This window comes from Nelumbo nucifera, chromosome 2, assembly GCF_055504915.1.
Source record: "Nelumbo nucifera cultivar China Antique chromosome 2, China Antique-T2T, whole genome shotgun sequence".
Taxonomy (NCBI): Eukaryota; Viridiplantae; Streptophyta; class Magnoliopsida; order Proteales; family Nelumbonaceae; genus Nelumbo; species Nelumbo nucifera.
The window spans coordinates 66,501,464-66,515,809 of record NC_142650.1 but is presented as its reverse complement, the minus strand read 5'-3'; the positions used below and the strand labels follow the sequence as shown (position 1 = coordinate 66,515,809).

General features: G+C 39.0%; 1 protein-coding gene across 2 annotated transcripts in view; it reads left to right on the top strand.

Annotated features, from left to right (window-relative positions):
• LOC104601391 (uricase-2-like) overlaps positions 1 to 14,346 on the top strand; it is a 37,853-nt gene that overhangs the window by 21,215 nt on the left and 2,292 nt on the right. The window contains exons 4-6 of one of the 2 annotated variants that reach the window (XM_010264691.3): positions 3,453 to 3,531; positions 7,036 to 7,206; positions 7,720 to 7,813. In XM_010264691.3, the coding sequence (XP_010262993.1) occupies positions 3,453 to 3,531; positions 7,036 to 7,206; positions 7,720 to 7,813 (344 nt within the window). Of the gene's footprint in view, positions 1 to 3,439; positions 3,532 to 7,035; positions 7,207 to 7,719; positions 7,814 to 14,346 lie in introns of both variants that reach the window. The other variant, XM_010264690.3, reaches the window with a different exon arrangement.

Sequence of the window (14,346 nt, the reverse complement as noted above, 5' to 3'; positions counted from 1 at the left end):
TACATCTCTCTTGCTACCCCTGACTAGAGACTGTGGAAACTTAATCCTGCTGGCAAGTTCTCCACTAACTCCTTTTTCAAGGATCTAGTGTCAAAAGATCAAGAGTCTCCCTTTCCGGCTAAGAAAGTCTGGAGATCACACATTCCTCGTAGAGTCTCCTTCGTGTGGGAAGCCTATTTAAAGAGAATAAACACCTGCGAGTTGATTCAGAAAAATGTTTAGAGGCAGATTATGCATCTCCCCTCATGTCTGTCCTCTTTGCCTTGGCAACGGAGAAACAACTGATCACATCCTCTTCCATTGCTCGGTCTCTAGGAAGATTTGGTGCTTCTTCCTAAACCTAGTTGGTTACAACTGGGTGTTCCCAGAGAAGGTGGTGGACATCTTGTGGCAATGGTAAGGCAGAGGTCTAGGTAAAAGTGGAAGATTATATTGGAATACAGTGACTCATGCAGTCTTGTGGGGCATTTGGGAAGAAAGGAACAATAGAATTTTTGCAAATAAAGCTAGAAATGCTGAAGATGCTGAAGATCTAACTTCTTACATCACATATCTCTACAACCTTTGGGTAATTAATTCTGAAGTTTTCAAAGGTCTCTCCCTAAATGATCTCCAGAGCAACCTTCCAGAAATCCTACACTCCTCCAAGATCTGAGTGGACTATGAAATGGTCTCTTAGAGAAGAAGAAGGAGAAAATGACTCTCAACTTTGATGGTAGTGCCCAAGGATCCACAGGTCAAGCAGGAATTAGAGGTGTAATCCGAGGGGAAGGGGGAACATTTGCTGGGCTTACAATTGTCCAATTGGGAGGGCAGATGCCACAAAGGCAGAGGTCCTTGCTGCACTCACAGGAATTTGCCTTGCCAAATGGCTAGGTTTATCCTCTTTAACCATTAAAGGGGATTTTGCAAATGCTATAGCTTGGTTACAAGAGAAGGGAGAGCCCTGGAGACTAGCCCACTTCTTAGCTGAAGCTAGGGATATCTTAGTCTCTATGAATGTGAAGCTGGTCTGGATTCCTAGGGAGCAAAATTCTATTGCTAATAGCCTAGCAAAATCAGGGGTCTCTAGAGATTTCTTGTTTAGTGACAGTTGTTTGCCTTTGTAATTCTGCCAAGCCACTCTTGGCTTCAGTACATCCTCTCATGTACTTCTGGTTTTCTTCTTCAATAAAAAGTTACCTTTGCTTCAAAAAAAGGAAGGTCCTAAGTCACCTTGCAAATAGTAAAGACTGACAGGTTCAACTCCTCCACCAATTTGCCTCTTCGTCTTTAAGTCCTGAAACACACAAGGAGAAGGGAAAAAGGTAATGGAACAATTTAGTGATTTGTAAGTTTACTCATAGACATAAAGTTAAAAGGAAAGTGAGGTACATAAAGAGCAGATGATAAAGACAATTTGGATCTTGGGTTCACATGTCCTATGCCAGATATTGGAGATTTATATCCATTAGCAAGTAACATGTTGGATAGAAGATGCCAAAGGATTTAATTGAGAATAGGTAGATGAAGTATCTGACATGTGATTGCTAGCTCTTGAGTCAATGACCCATGGAGATGGTGATGAAATAGAGAGAAGACAGGTAGAGCCAATACCTGATGCCTGGGCAAGGGTAGCAGTGGAGGAAGATGAGGCTGCAACCAATCAATTATATTCTTCCTTAGAAATAGTCATTATCTTTCCATCTGGCTGATTGCTTCTAGCAACTGTCTGTGGTTGGGACTCTGATACATCATCTGGATAGGTAACTTGGTTGGCATAACTTCTTCGTTTCTTCAATAGATGACAATACTCTACAGTATGTCCCTCATGATGACAATGTGAACAAAAATGAACTCCATACAGATCTCTACAATAGCCAACAGTGTGTCCTTCTAGCCTACAATGAGCACAAAACCTAGTACTACCATTCCTATCTCGTCCACAACCACCATGAACACCATTATCACCTATACCACCTGAAAATCTAGGGGGGCCATGACCACCACTTCCATGGCCTCCTCCATAGGTACCACGACCCCGTCTATTACTTCCAGATACAACTAGTGCTTCTCGATCAGATGCTTGTATGGGTTCAGATAATTTGGCCCTCTGATGTCAGGTAGTTCTGGACTGCCTATTATCTGCACTCTCACTGATTCGTGTTCAGGTTTAATTCCTGAAAGAAATTTAGCCACATATAACTCCTTTCTCTGCTTTTCCATAACAGTTGCATCACTGGTAACAGGGTGGTATATATTAAGCTCCTCACAAATGCTCACCATATCCGAGTAGTAACATTCAAGGGACTTATCTCCCTGTTCTAATTTAAAGAATGATTGAAGTAACTAATACATTCTAGCAATATTATTACTCCTGGAGTACATCCTCTTTACCTGTTCCCAAATCTGCTTTGAAGTATCAAGAAATATAAGGGTACTACTGACTTTTGTCTCCATAGAGTTCCACAACCACGTCTTAATTTGTGCATATTCTTGTTATCAGTGAGTACTTAGAACTATCAGTCCCGAATTTGTTATCAGTGAAGTACTTCAAATCTTCAATTTCCCAACAGCTGTAAGGGAAACTTCAACTGATTTTGCCCAAACAGCATAGTTTTCACTGCCATTCAACTTAATTGTGGAAAACATAAAAGTTGTGGGGGTCATAATACGTGATTTCACCTCTATTGAACTTCACTATCCTGGCATAAAATGAAATCACAACTGAAATTTACTAACATGATCATGTTCACAGTTCACACACACGTCACATCACTAAAAGTCACTTCACAGCCTTAGTTTCATCAGGACATCAGTCTCATCACAGATTCATAGGTCTTCACTTCACAGTACTGAACATACTCAATTATCACCTTTCCCTCTAGGTTTCGATCTATTAGAGGGTCACAAACACTCACTGATCACCTATCACAGTACCTGTGATGATTAGAACCATCACTAATCACCCAGAAATTCTGCTGAACCTTGTTCGATCCCTGTAGCAAGCTACGGCAGTCTTCTAGAAGAAGACCTAATCAGTTCGATGGTAAAGAAGAGCCCTAATTGATCTTCCTTTTGTTACCTGCTCTGATACCATGTGAAAAGTGGTAACGCAGAGCTAAAATGGAGTTTGAACCAGAAAAGAAAGAAAGAAAGGAGAGAAGAGAGGAGGAGAGAGAAGAGAGAAAAAGTGCCGATCTGTTTTAGAGAAGGATTAGACTTCATATCCTCTCCTAGCAGTCGGCCCACCTTTTACATTAATAATAAAAGAGCTGAATTACATATATGCCCCTGTTTATGATAAATAGTGGACAGGAGCGTCCAGAACATAAAATAAAAAGACCTTTCTGTCCCAAGGTCCAATACACCCAGAAATACTATTCTTTTAACAATAGTGCATATAAATATCAATCTAATTTTTCACTTGTTTTTTCACCTTGTTAATTTTTATTAACAGTCAGGTTTTGAAGGATTTGTTAGGGATGAGTACACAGCTCTTCCAGAAACAAGGGAAAGAATGTTAGCAACAGAAGTCAGTGCTTTGTGGAGGTATGTCATTCATTCATCCAAAGCTTATAAGGGTTAAAAATGCTTCATAAGAACAGAAAGTATCTTGGATGATTTTCATTTTCTGAGAAATCTTAGTATTTGATCTCACAGTGCTATTTGTATCACTTTTTTTTGAGGAAAAGGAAAATTCTTATTAATCATAAAAAAGGCCCGCGGGGGGGGCATTAAACCTGACCCTCAAATCTTACACAGAGCATAATGCTATAAACACTAGCTTGAAAATAGGAAACAAAGATTTTAAGATGAATAATGGGGGTGAAAACCTTTGTTTTCCATTGATGATCTTCAAACTGGTTCTGCTTGTTTATTGGGAGCTGTCTCTCGATCTTCCTTAGATTTGTGATGCTTCTTCTTTTTCCCCACTGTCATCCAGTTTTGATTTGGGTCATTATTTTCATTGGATGAACCATCCTCCACAGGTTTCTTATCGATGTGAACTTCTTTTTGAGCAGAAGTGGCTATGCAATCAGACTTTACTATTTCTTTTACCTTGGGAGTGCTCTGACTCTAAATTGACGAGATTTGTGGATAAGCCTTTGAAGAGGCTCTTTGGCTCTCATCACCATGTCATCCCAACTTCCTTTCTTCATCATGGGTAGAAAAGAACTCGACCTTGTTTCTTGATTCTTAACCGGGTTAACCTCATGGGCAGCTATCGAAACTTGAATTGCTTCTAAATTTTCCCTCAACACAATTTCTTGAGGACTTTCCTTGTCTAGAATTTCTTGTTCCTACTCTGGCTCCATATCAGCATTTTGTCAATGATGTATTTACAACTGTTGTCACAACTGTAGGCGAATCCACCTTGTCATTCGGATTCACAGTTTGCTGATCCGTTTCAACAATCTGATTTGCTCCCTGCTCTACTTCAACTAATTGATCTACTCACAAGGGAACATGACTAACATCCTGATCAACAGAAACAGAGATTACTGCTAGAGCATGATCTTATTAAAAGCAACACCAAGATCAGCACCCTGTTCACCATCTAATCTTCTCCTTAGTAGTAGTAGATGGATCACATGGAGGTCAAGACTGCCATTCTTGGCGAATCTTGCCTTCCCTCAAAACCCAAGTGGAGGGTTCCTCAGCTGCAGCAGGGACTTCCTTCTTTTGATCATCATTGCACCCCATGCATTTCTTCATCTTGTTTTTCTCACAATCTTGATTGACATGTCTGATCTTGAAACGAGTGCAGTAGGATGGTAGATGATCATAGACAATATCTTGCCAGAACCCACCTTGGCTAGAGCTGATCCAGATCCTATGAGGGTGAGCTTTAAGCAAATCGAATTCAATACATACACGAGCCGCAATGATCCTTGAAAGAGAGATTGTTGCTGGATCAAATGTCAGAACTGGACCTATTTCACTAGAAATAGATGGAAGCATGTCTTCCACGTAGAAATTCACTGGGAGAGCAGGAAAACGAATCCAAACAGGAACCATTGAGGGCTCCCATCCAGGTTCAAAGTTAGGCACCCATTTAAAGAGTAAAAAGAAAAGATTTAATCTTGAAAACCTCCTTAATCCAGATATTAAGATAATCCCCATCTTCAAACCAAAACAAAACATGTCTAGATATTGGTAATTCTTGCATTTTTTTTTTTTTGAAAATCAGAGATTGAACCTTTGGAGTTGGTGGTTTCCCATTAGTAGTTCAAGCCTTTATTATTAACTTATGTGTCATCATTACATTGTACAGAATCTAATAAAGAATAAAATTTGGAGAGATAAAAATAGGGGAAATTGAAAAAGAGTCCCTCGTTGAGTAATCATTAATCCATTATATGTGCACCAATAGCATAAAATAGTGATCATGAAAATTTGTAAAATAAAAAATAGTTTTCTTATTTGCCTTCCACCTCCCACTTTGTTGGGTTTTCTTGACTTTCACAAATTATTGTTTTGATTGAATCCATTTTCATAGTGTTCCTAGTAAAACTTTGCAAATGAGCTTCCAATGGTGGAAACCCCAGGATACCTTAAAATTCACAAAAAAAAAACAATTGTCAGTAAATCCTTTCTTTCCAACTAAAGATGAAACTAAGAAGGGTTCAATTTGAAGTGGCACAAAGATGGAGGCTTTGGTTAAGGGGGAGGGGGTTAGAATGGTTAGCTGAAACAAATTTAATGAAGTCTCTTTTCCCATGAAGCTGCTCATGGAATTGTTGGCATTAAACTTGCAAGACAAGTATAATGAATTTTGTCCAGTATACCTCCCTGCACAATAGAAGGATAGTGCTTTAATAATTAACAGTGGCACAAAAGGAGGGGACAAGAAAAACTTGGTAGTTATTCAAATCTCTGCAGTTGTTGTGGTCAAAACCAGGTTAAAAGCCAGTGAGAACAATAAAAAGGGCAGCCCAGTACACGAGGCTCCCACTAATGTGGGCTCTGGGGAGGGACAGATGTACACAACCTTACCCCTGCATATACAGAGAGGCTGTTTCCAAGACTTGAACCCTGGTCATCAAGGTCACAATGGAGCAGCCCAACCATTGCAACAAGGCCCACCCTCAGCCAGTGAAATAAACAAGAAAATTAAAAAATAAAAGGGTGGGGAGAATAATAAAAAACCTAGGTTTCCAATCTAGAAGAGATAAAGAAAGAGATTTTGTTACATGATTGACCAATATTCTAAAAGGCTTATGACTGTTGTAGGCGTCAATCCAAGCACTTTAACATTTAGGACCGTAATATACCACCACACTTCTGCAGCCGACATATTGGTGGCTTCACTCTGGGCAGCTCTCACTCTCGCAGAAGGTAGCCCTCTCCAAGATGACTGTCACTCCAGCAGTAGGTAGCCCTTTCAATGACAGCTCACACTCTGGCAATAGGTAGCCCTTTCCCTTTGGCAGATTTCACTTTGCTCCAGGTAGCCCTTTCTGTGACAACTTATACTCTACTCCAGGTAGCCCTTTCCGTGGTAGCTCTCACTCTGTTCTAGGTAACTCTCTCTATGATTCAACTTTGAGACGTGGTGGTAGGCTCCGATACCATTTGTTGCATGCTTGACCAATACACTAAAAGCCTTTAGATTGTTGGAAACTTGGAACGCATCAAGCCAACACTTTAACATTTAGGACCGTAATAGATTTCTTCAATAAAACCCATAATTCTTTACCTCCTCTTTAAACGTTAAAGCAAGAAAAAGAAAACATATTTGGGTTTTAAATTGTAACATACTTGCAATTACTTGGAAAAACTAGAAATTAGTTGCCTGGTTTTATGAGCATTCAGATATGCAGTTCACCCAGACATATGGGCCTTCTTGTGTCCAGAGGAGGGCTTCTGTGCATTGGACAATCCCAGGTTGAACTGACCACCAGTTGAAAGCCGAAATGGTTCAACCATCCGTTCCAATACAGCTTTTAGAACATTGACCACTGGACATATTAAACCTTGTTTCACATTGCTTGCTTAACTTTTCCAAATTCTAATGAACAAATTTCTGATCAAGAACTTATTTTCCTGCAGGTACCATTTTGAATCTCTCTCTAGCATTCCTGCAAAGCCTCTGTACTTCACTGAGAAGTTCCTGGATGTGAAGAAAGTATTGATTAGCACATTCTTTGGTCATGTAAAAGGAGTATACAGTCCATCTGTTCAAAGCACCCTTTATGACATGGCTAGGGCTGTTCTGAACAGGTCTCTCTCTCTCTCTCTCTCTCTCTCTCTCTCTCTCTCTATATATATATATATATATACCTCTAACTCTATCTCTCTATCTATCCATACACACATAGGGGTGCTCACAGTTTGGTGGGCTCTTTATTGAAACCAAACTGGTATCATCGGTTAAGTGGCTGAACGGTTTTGGTTTTTGAACAATTTGGTTCTTCGGTTTTTTATATTTATTAGAATATATATATATATTATAAATAGATAATTCTAAATATAATGTGTTTATATATAATGCATATATATTTAAATATAATGTATAGATAATATATGATATATATTAAAAATATATGTAAATATAGACCGGTAGGTTTGGTTAACTGGATTTTTTAGTGTGTTTTTTTTTTTTGGTTTTTCAGTTTTTGATGAGAATCCCTACGCACACAGACATACACATGAATGCATAGTTTCATGTGAGATTGTTCAGGGTTTTCATATTGTGGTGTCTTTGGGATTAATACTTGATTACCATGGTTTCAGGTTCCCAGATATATCATCAATCAATCTGAGAATGCCAAATCTCCATTTCTTACCAGCTAATATATCGAGCAAAGACAACCCAGCCATTGTTAAGGTATGGTTTCTTTATTAGTTTAGGATTTGACTTATAAAAACTAACAGCAATCCGATAGAAACAAAATGAAGCCAACAATTAACCTCTTAATATGCAAATGCATATGGATCACTCCAGAAATTGATTGTGGAATGGATACAATCCTGGTCAATGTTTTTGTGAATAGGTTGATTAATCCTATTCAGTTCTAGGTTCGAAGTATGTAAGAAGAAGAAGAAGAATGGTTAGGTCTGGGAGAGAAAAAGTCACTCCCCCCAGCCGACCCAATTTGTATTTATATTGTATAAGCTGAATTACAAAAGACAATATTGTCCCTCATTAAGTATGGGACATATAACTTAAATAAAACAGACTATTCACTCTCAACTACATAGACAAATGACCAAAATACCCTTGTATTGTCGACTCTAACACTCCCCCTCAAGCTAGAGAATATATGTTATATAGTCTCATCTTGTCACATATATAATCTACTCTGCCCCGAGACAGCCCCTTTGTAAACAAATCCACCCACTGGTTTCTTGAACTTACATGAGCTGTAGTTATCACTCCATCGATCACTTTTTCTCTTACAAAGTGGCAATCGACTTCAATATGCTTTGTTCTCTCATGGAAGACTGGATTAGAAGAAATGTGTATAGCAGCTTGATTATCACAGTATAACATCATGGGTCAGTCAATTGAGAACCCCATTTCTTGCAACAAATTCTTCAGCCATACTAGTTCACATGTAGTATGAGTCATAGCTCTGTACTCAGCTTCTGCATTGCTCCTTGCCACCACTATTTGTTTCTTGCTTTTCCAAGTTACTAGATTGCCACTAAGGAATGTACAATATCCTGTAGTTGATCTTTTGTTTGACACAGATCCAGCCTAATCAGCATTTGTATACCCTTCTATCTCAAGAGTTCCTTCACTTTTGTGTAACAGACCATGGCCTGGAACACCCTTTAGATACTTAACTATTCTTAGAACGACTTCCCAATGTGGAACCCTAGGATGTTGCATAAACTGACTCACCATACTTACAGCAAATGATATATCTGGCCGTGTGATAGTCGGATAGTTCAATTTTCCCACCAACCTCTTGTACCTTCCAGGATCATCAAACTCTTCACCTGCATCAATACTCAACTTAGCATTTGATTCCATAGGTGTTTCGGCTGGTTTGGCACCTAACAACCCTGTTTCTTCAAGTAAGTCAAGGACATTTTTCCTTTGACACAAGTTAATTCCATGCCTTGACCTTGCAACTTCTATTCCCAGGAAGTATTTCAGCTTAACAAGATCCTTCCTATGAAAGTGATTTTGTAGGAAGTTTTTTAATCTGTCAATCCCATTGTTGTCACTACCAATTATGACAATATCATCCACATACACCACTATCAAGATTGTCCCATCTTTTAAGTCATGGCCAAACACAAAATGATCTACTTGACATTGTTTCATGCCAAAGTTCTTCACTACTTCACTGAATCTACCAAACCACACACGTGGAGATTGTTTTAGCCCATAGATTGCCTTTTTATCCTCCCCCTGAGCAACAAACTGGTGGTTGCACCATATATACTTCCTCAATCAAATCACCATGCAGGAAGGCATTCTTGATGTCTAGTTGCAAGAGAGGCCAATCATACATTGTTGCTAATGAAATTAATACCCGAAATGAACCAATCTTAGCCACAGGAAAGAATGTCTCTGTATAGTCAACACCATATAACTAAGAATAGCCCTTGGCCACTAACCTGGCCTTTAATCATTCCACATTGTCATGTGGAAGATACTTCATTATGTAGACCCACTTACCCCCAATAACATGCTTACCGGGAGGGAGAGTAGTAAGTTCCCACGTGTGATTGTGTTGTAAAGCAGACAATTCCTCTTCCATTGCTTGTCATCACCCTGGAGAGGTAAGGGCTTCCTGTACAATCTTAGGAGTGGAAACAGAGGATAGCAAAGATATAAAGTGGCGATGGGAAGTAGAAAGGTGAGCAACGGAAACATAAGAGAAATAGGATGGGATGTGCAACTACGTATACCTTTCCGCAATGCAAAAGGAAGATCAAGGTTAGAAGGAGGAGGTGCAATCACAAGATCTGTTAATGAGGTCTGAATTGGAGGAGGGGCCGGTGCCCTTCTGTGAGTATACACTTGTGTTATTGGTGGCTTCTCAGTATTAGCCTGTACTGGAGAAGCTAGAGATGGAACAGAAGCCACGGGAAGGGAATCTATAGCTGGAACAGGAACCACGGGAAGGGGGTCATCAACAGGAATAGGAAGTGGAACCACAGGAGCAAGAAAAGGAACCTCAATACTCGAGAAAAAAGGAACCGACTCAAAGAAAGTGACATCTGAGCACACAATGGACCGATGAGAGTTAGGGTTATAACACTTATACCCTTTTTGGGTCCTGGGGTATCCAAGGAAGATGCACTTGGTAGCATGCACATCTAACTCATCTAAACCAGGTCCTAAATTCTAAACAAAGCAAACACAACCAAAGACTCTTGGAGGAAGAGGGAATTAAGAAAGAGTAGGAAACAAGACAGAGAAAGGTGATCGACTTCCAAGGATGGACATGGGCATCCGATTGATAAGGAAACATGATGTCAAGACAGCATGACTCTAAAAAAGCTTTGCGACATTTATATCAAGCATAGTGCACCGACGAGTGGTTTCAAGTAAGTGTCGATTTTTCCGTTCAACCACTCCATTTTGTTGTGGGGTATATGAGCAAGAAGTTTAATGAATTATCCCATGGTGCTCCAAGTATTCCTGAAATGGTGTTGAGGTTATTCTTTTGCATTATCTGAGTGAAGAATTTTAACATGAACTCCAAGTTGGGTACGTATTTTAGCATAAAATTTTTGGAAAATAGAGAATAATTCACTTCGATCTTTCATAATGTAGAGCTATGTCATTCTTGAAAAGTCATCAACAAAAATTACAAAATACTTATAACCATTGTACGACACCACTTTATTTGGACCCCAAACATCTGAATGAACTAAAGAAAAATGAGTCAAAACACGACTATCAACTCTTGGACTAAAAGAGACTTTATGGTGTTTCCCAAGCTAACATGACTCACAATCCAACGATGGAATATGACTTAAGGACGGAACCAGCAACTTCAGAGCCTTAAGAGATGGATGACCAAGTCTGCAGTGCCATTGGAGAGGAGTAAGAGATGATTGAAAGGCTACTAGCGGGTCACCTCCATCAAGATAATACAATCCACCTGCTTCATGCCCTCCACCAATCTTCATCCCCGTCTTGAGATCCTGAAACACACAAGAGGAAGGATAAAAGGTTATAGAACAATTAAGTGACTTAGTTAGTCTACTAACAGACAAAAGATTAAAAGGGAACTTAGGTACATATAAAATAAAGGGTAAGGATAAGGAGGTCAGATCAAAATCACCAACACCACAAATAGGAGATGTAGAACCATTAGCAAGAGTAATTGTTTGGAATGTAGAGGATGGGCAAAAAGAAGAAAATATATCCGAGTCCCAAACATATGATCCGAGGCTCCAAAGTCAATGATCCAGTGCGAGGGTTTGGAAGCCAAGCAAGCCATACTTGAATGGGCAAGAGTAGCTGTATTTTGTTGAGATGATGTCTGAAGGAACTTCTCATATACCCCACATGGTACACTCACCATTTCCTTCCCATAAGCACCAGTAGATATGGAGGGGGTCTGATCAGTTTGCCGGTTGTCACTAATTGTACCACTGCCACTAGTTATAGCATGGTTAGCCCAAGTGTTGGGTGGACCATGTAAATCATAACAGCAATTAACAGTATGTCCCTCTAATCCACAGTATGTGCATTTTCTAGTTCCATTACTTCTTCCTCTACCACGACCTCCCCCTGACTCTCGACCTCCATTACGGCCACTAGAACGATTAAACATAGGACCACCTTGGGTTTCTAGAAACCCACAGCCACCACTTCCACCACCTCTATTTCCACGACCTCCCCCTCTAGTCACCACAAAACCATATCTGTCCGAGAGAGAGGAAGACTCTGTAGAATCAATAGAAATTCTCCGAAGATGGGCAAACACTTCTTTAAGAGAGGGGAGAGCATACCCTCCCGGTATTTGTGCTCAAACAGGTTCATATTCAGTCTTTGGACCCACTAGAAACCTTGTCACATTAAGTTGCTCTCGTTATTGTTTTTGAACTTGAACATCTGGAGTCAGAGGATGATATACATTAAGCTCATTATGGAGATTTCTCATGCTTGCATAGTATTCTTCCAAGCTTTGGTTACCCTGCTTCAGATTAAAGTACTCTTGGTAAAGCCGATATACTCTAGTGGTATTATCTTGGCCAGAATAAAGTTTCTTAGCATGGTCCCAGATTTCGTTAGCTATATCCAGGAATATAAATTTCACACTAACTTTAGGTTCCATGCTATTCCACAACCAGGTCATAATTTGTGCATCCTCCTGTTCCCAATCACTAAACACTAGAGAATCAGAGGGGGGTTTCTCCTCTCTCACATGTTTCACCTTTTTCTTGGCTCTTAAAAACACCTCCACAGATTTGGCCCATGGCATATAGTTCTCAACATTTAACTTAATAGAAGTCATTTGAACATTTAAGTAATCAAGAGAAATCATAACACCTGCCTTATTGTCACTACCATCTCCAGTCGAAGCCATCCTAATCGGTTCACCTCACTTCACAAAGAAATCACTATTATAAACAAAGTAGTCACCCTCTACTATTCAGCACCACACCACACACTACACAGCACAATATAATTATGACCACACTACTGTTGTCATGAATTCAGCATTTGAAAACCCTACTTTCAACTCATATAACCAGGTATAAACAAAAGAATAAGAGGTTCATATGCATACCTACCAATCCACACTGGCACATAAATGAAATCCAGACCAAAAAGAAGCATCCGCAGTCCATTATTAGCCGAATAGGAATTTGTGTTCACACCTGTTCACAGTCAGCCCTCTTCGTACCATCGAGTAGTGGGTATTCAGTATACCACCACAACGAACACCACCATAGAAACTGGAGGCATATTTACCTCCAAGAACAATAAATGACCACTCCTTTTTTGACCCCATACCGAACTTCCAATCTGTCTAAGAGTTTTTAAAAATGAAATCAGATATGGTGGCGATCCCAGGAAGACGAAGGGCAATGAGAGAAGATTAAAAAATCGAACTGATTTCTTATTGCTCTAATACCATGTGAATAGGTTGATTAATCCTATTTGTTCTAGGTTTGAAGTATGAAGAAGAAGAAGAAGAGAAAGAGGAGAAGAAGGGTTCAGTCTGGGAGAGAAAAAGTCACTCCCCCTAGCCGACCCACTTTGTATTTATATTGTGTAAGCTGAATTATAGAAGACAATATTGTCCCTCATTAAGTATGGGACATAACTTAAAACTTAAATAAATAGACTATTCACTCTCAACTAGATAGAAAAATGACCAAAATACCCTTGTATTGTCGACTATAACAGTTTTAAAACATGGAAGTGTGACTTGAGGCATTATACTATGCTAAGGTATGAAGTGTAAACCAGAACACAAGAGGTGTAAGCCTCCGAAGCATGGATTTTTTTAATTAATAAATAATTAAAACAAATAATTAGATAAACAAATTAATATAATCAATAACACAAAATTAGTAAAACTGTGAGAATTTTTCATATTTTCAATTTATAATAATAAAATCATCACATTTAAATATAAAATTAAAGTATCACCGCATGAAGTATTATAATCCATGATTATATGGGTATCATTAGTTATCAATATATCGCTTGCAAAATCACAAATCAATCAAATTTCCAGATTAACAACTTATATGAACTGCAAAATATTAACATAAACAAGTGTGTCATCTCATAGTCAAATGAATGAAATGAAAGCAATCAAAGCAATGGTGCCCACACTTCTATTCACAGTTTTACTTTAAAATTACAATAAACAAATTTAGAGTATTTTTTCTCTTTTGTATTATGCTAATATTGTAATGGCGAAGAAGAAGAAATTATTCCCCTAGCTTAAAAGGTAAGAACATATGAGGCATGTGCTTTATACAAGGTGTATGGATTTCCAAATGCATCCAAGATAGAGGCAAGCTTGTCTATGTTTGTAAGCTTCTGTTTGCTTTCTTAGTGCCTTGCCTGCCTCCAATGCCTTTTAAAATACTGATTCTGATAGACAAGATAAAACCTTGGAGTTCGTGCAGATAGGCATGTAACAAATTTTTGTCATTATTCTGCACATAAAAACCTTGCCTGCCTCCAATGTCATTATGCATCCATGACATTGTGGTTGCTCAAGAATTGGGTTGTTTGATTTTATTATCTAGGATCTGGGAGCAACATATATAAATTTGGATGGGCTACTCTCTTTAGTTCTCTGTATGCTTATGTGCCTTTGTTTATATACTCAACTTGGAAAAGTCTTATCCCAACTATATGGGGTCAACTACTTGAATACTGTTGGCATTCGGCATTCCATTCTACCGTAGGCCACATTAATT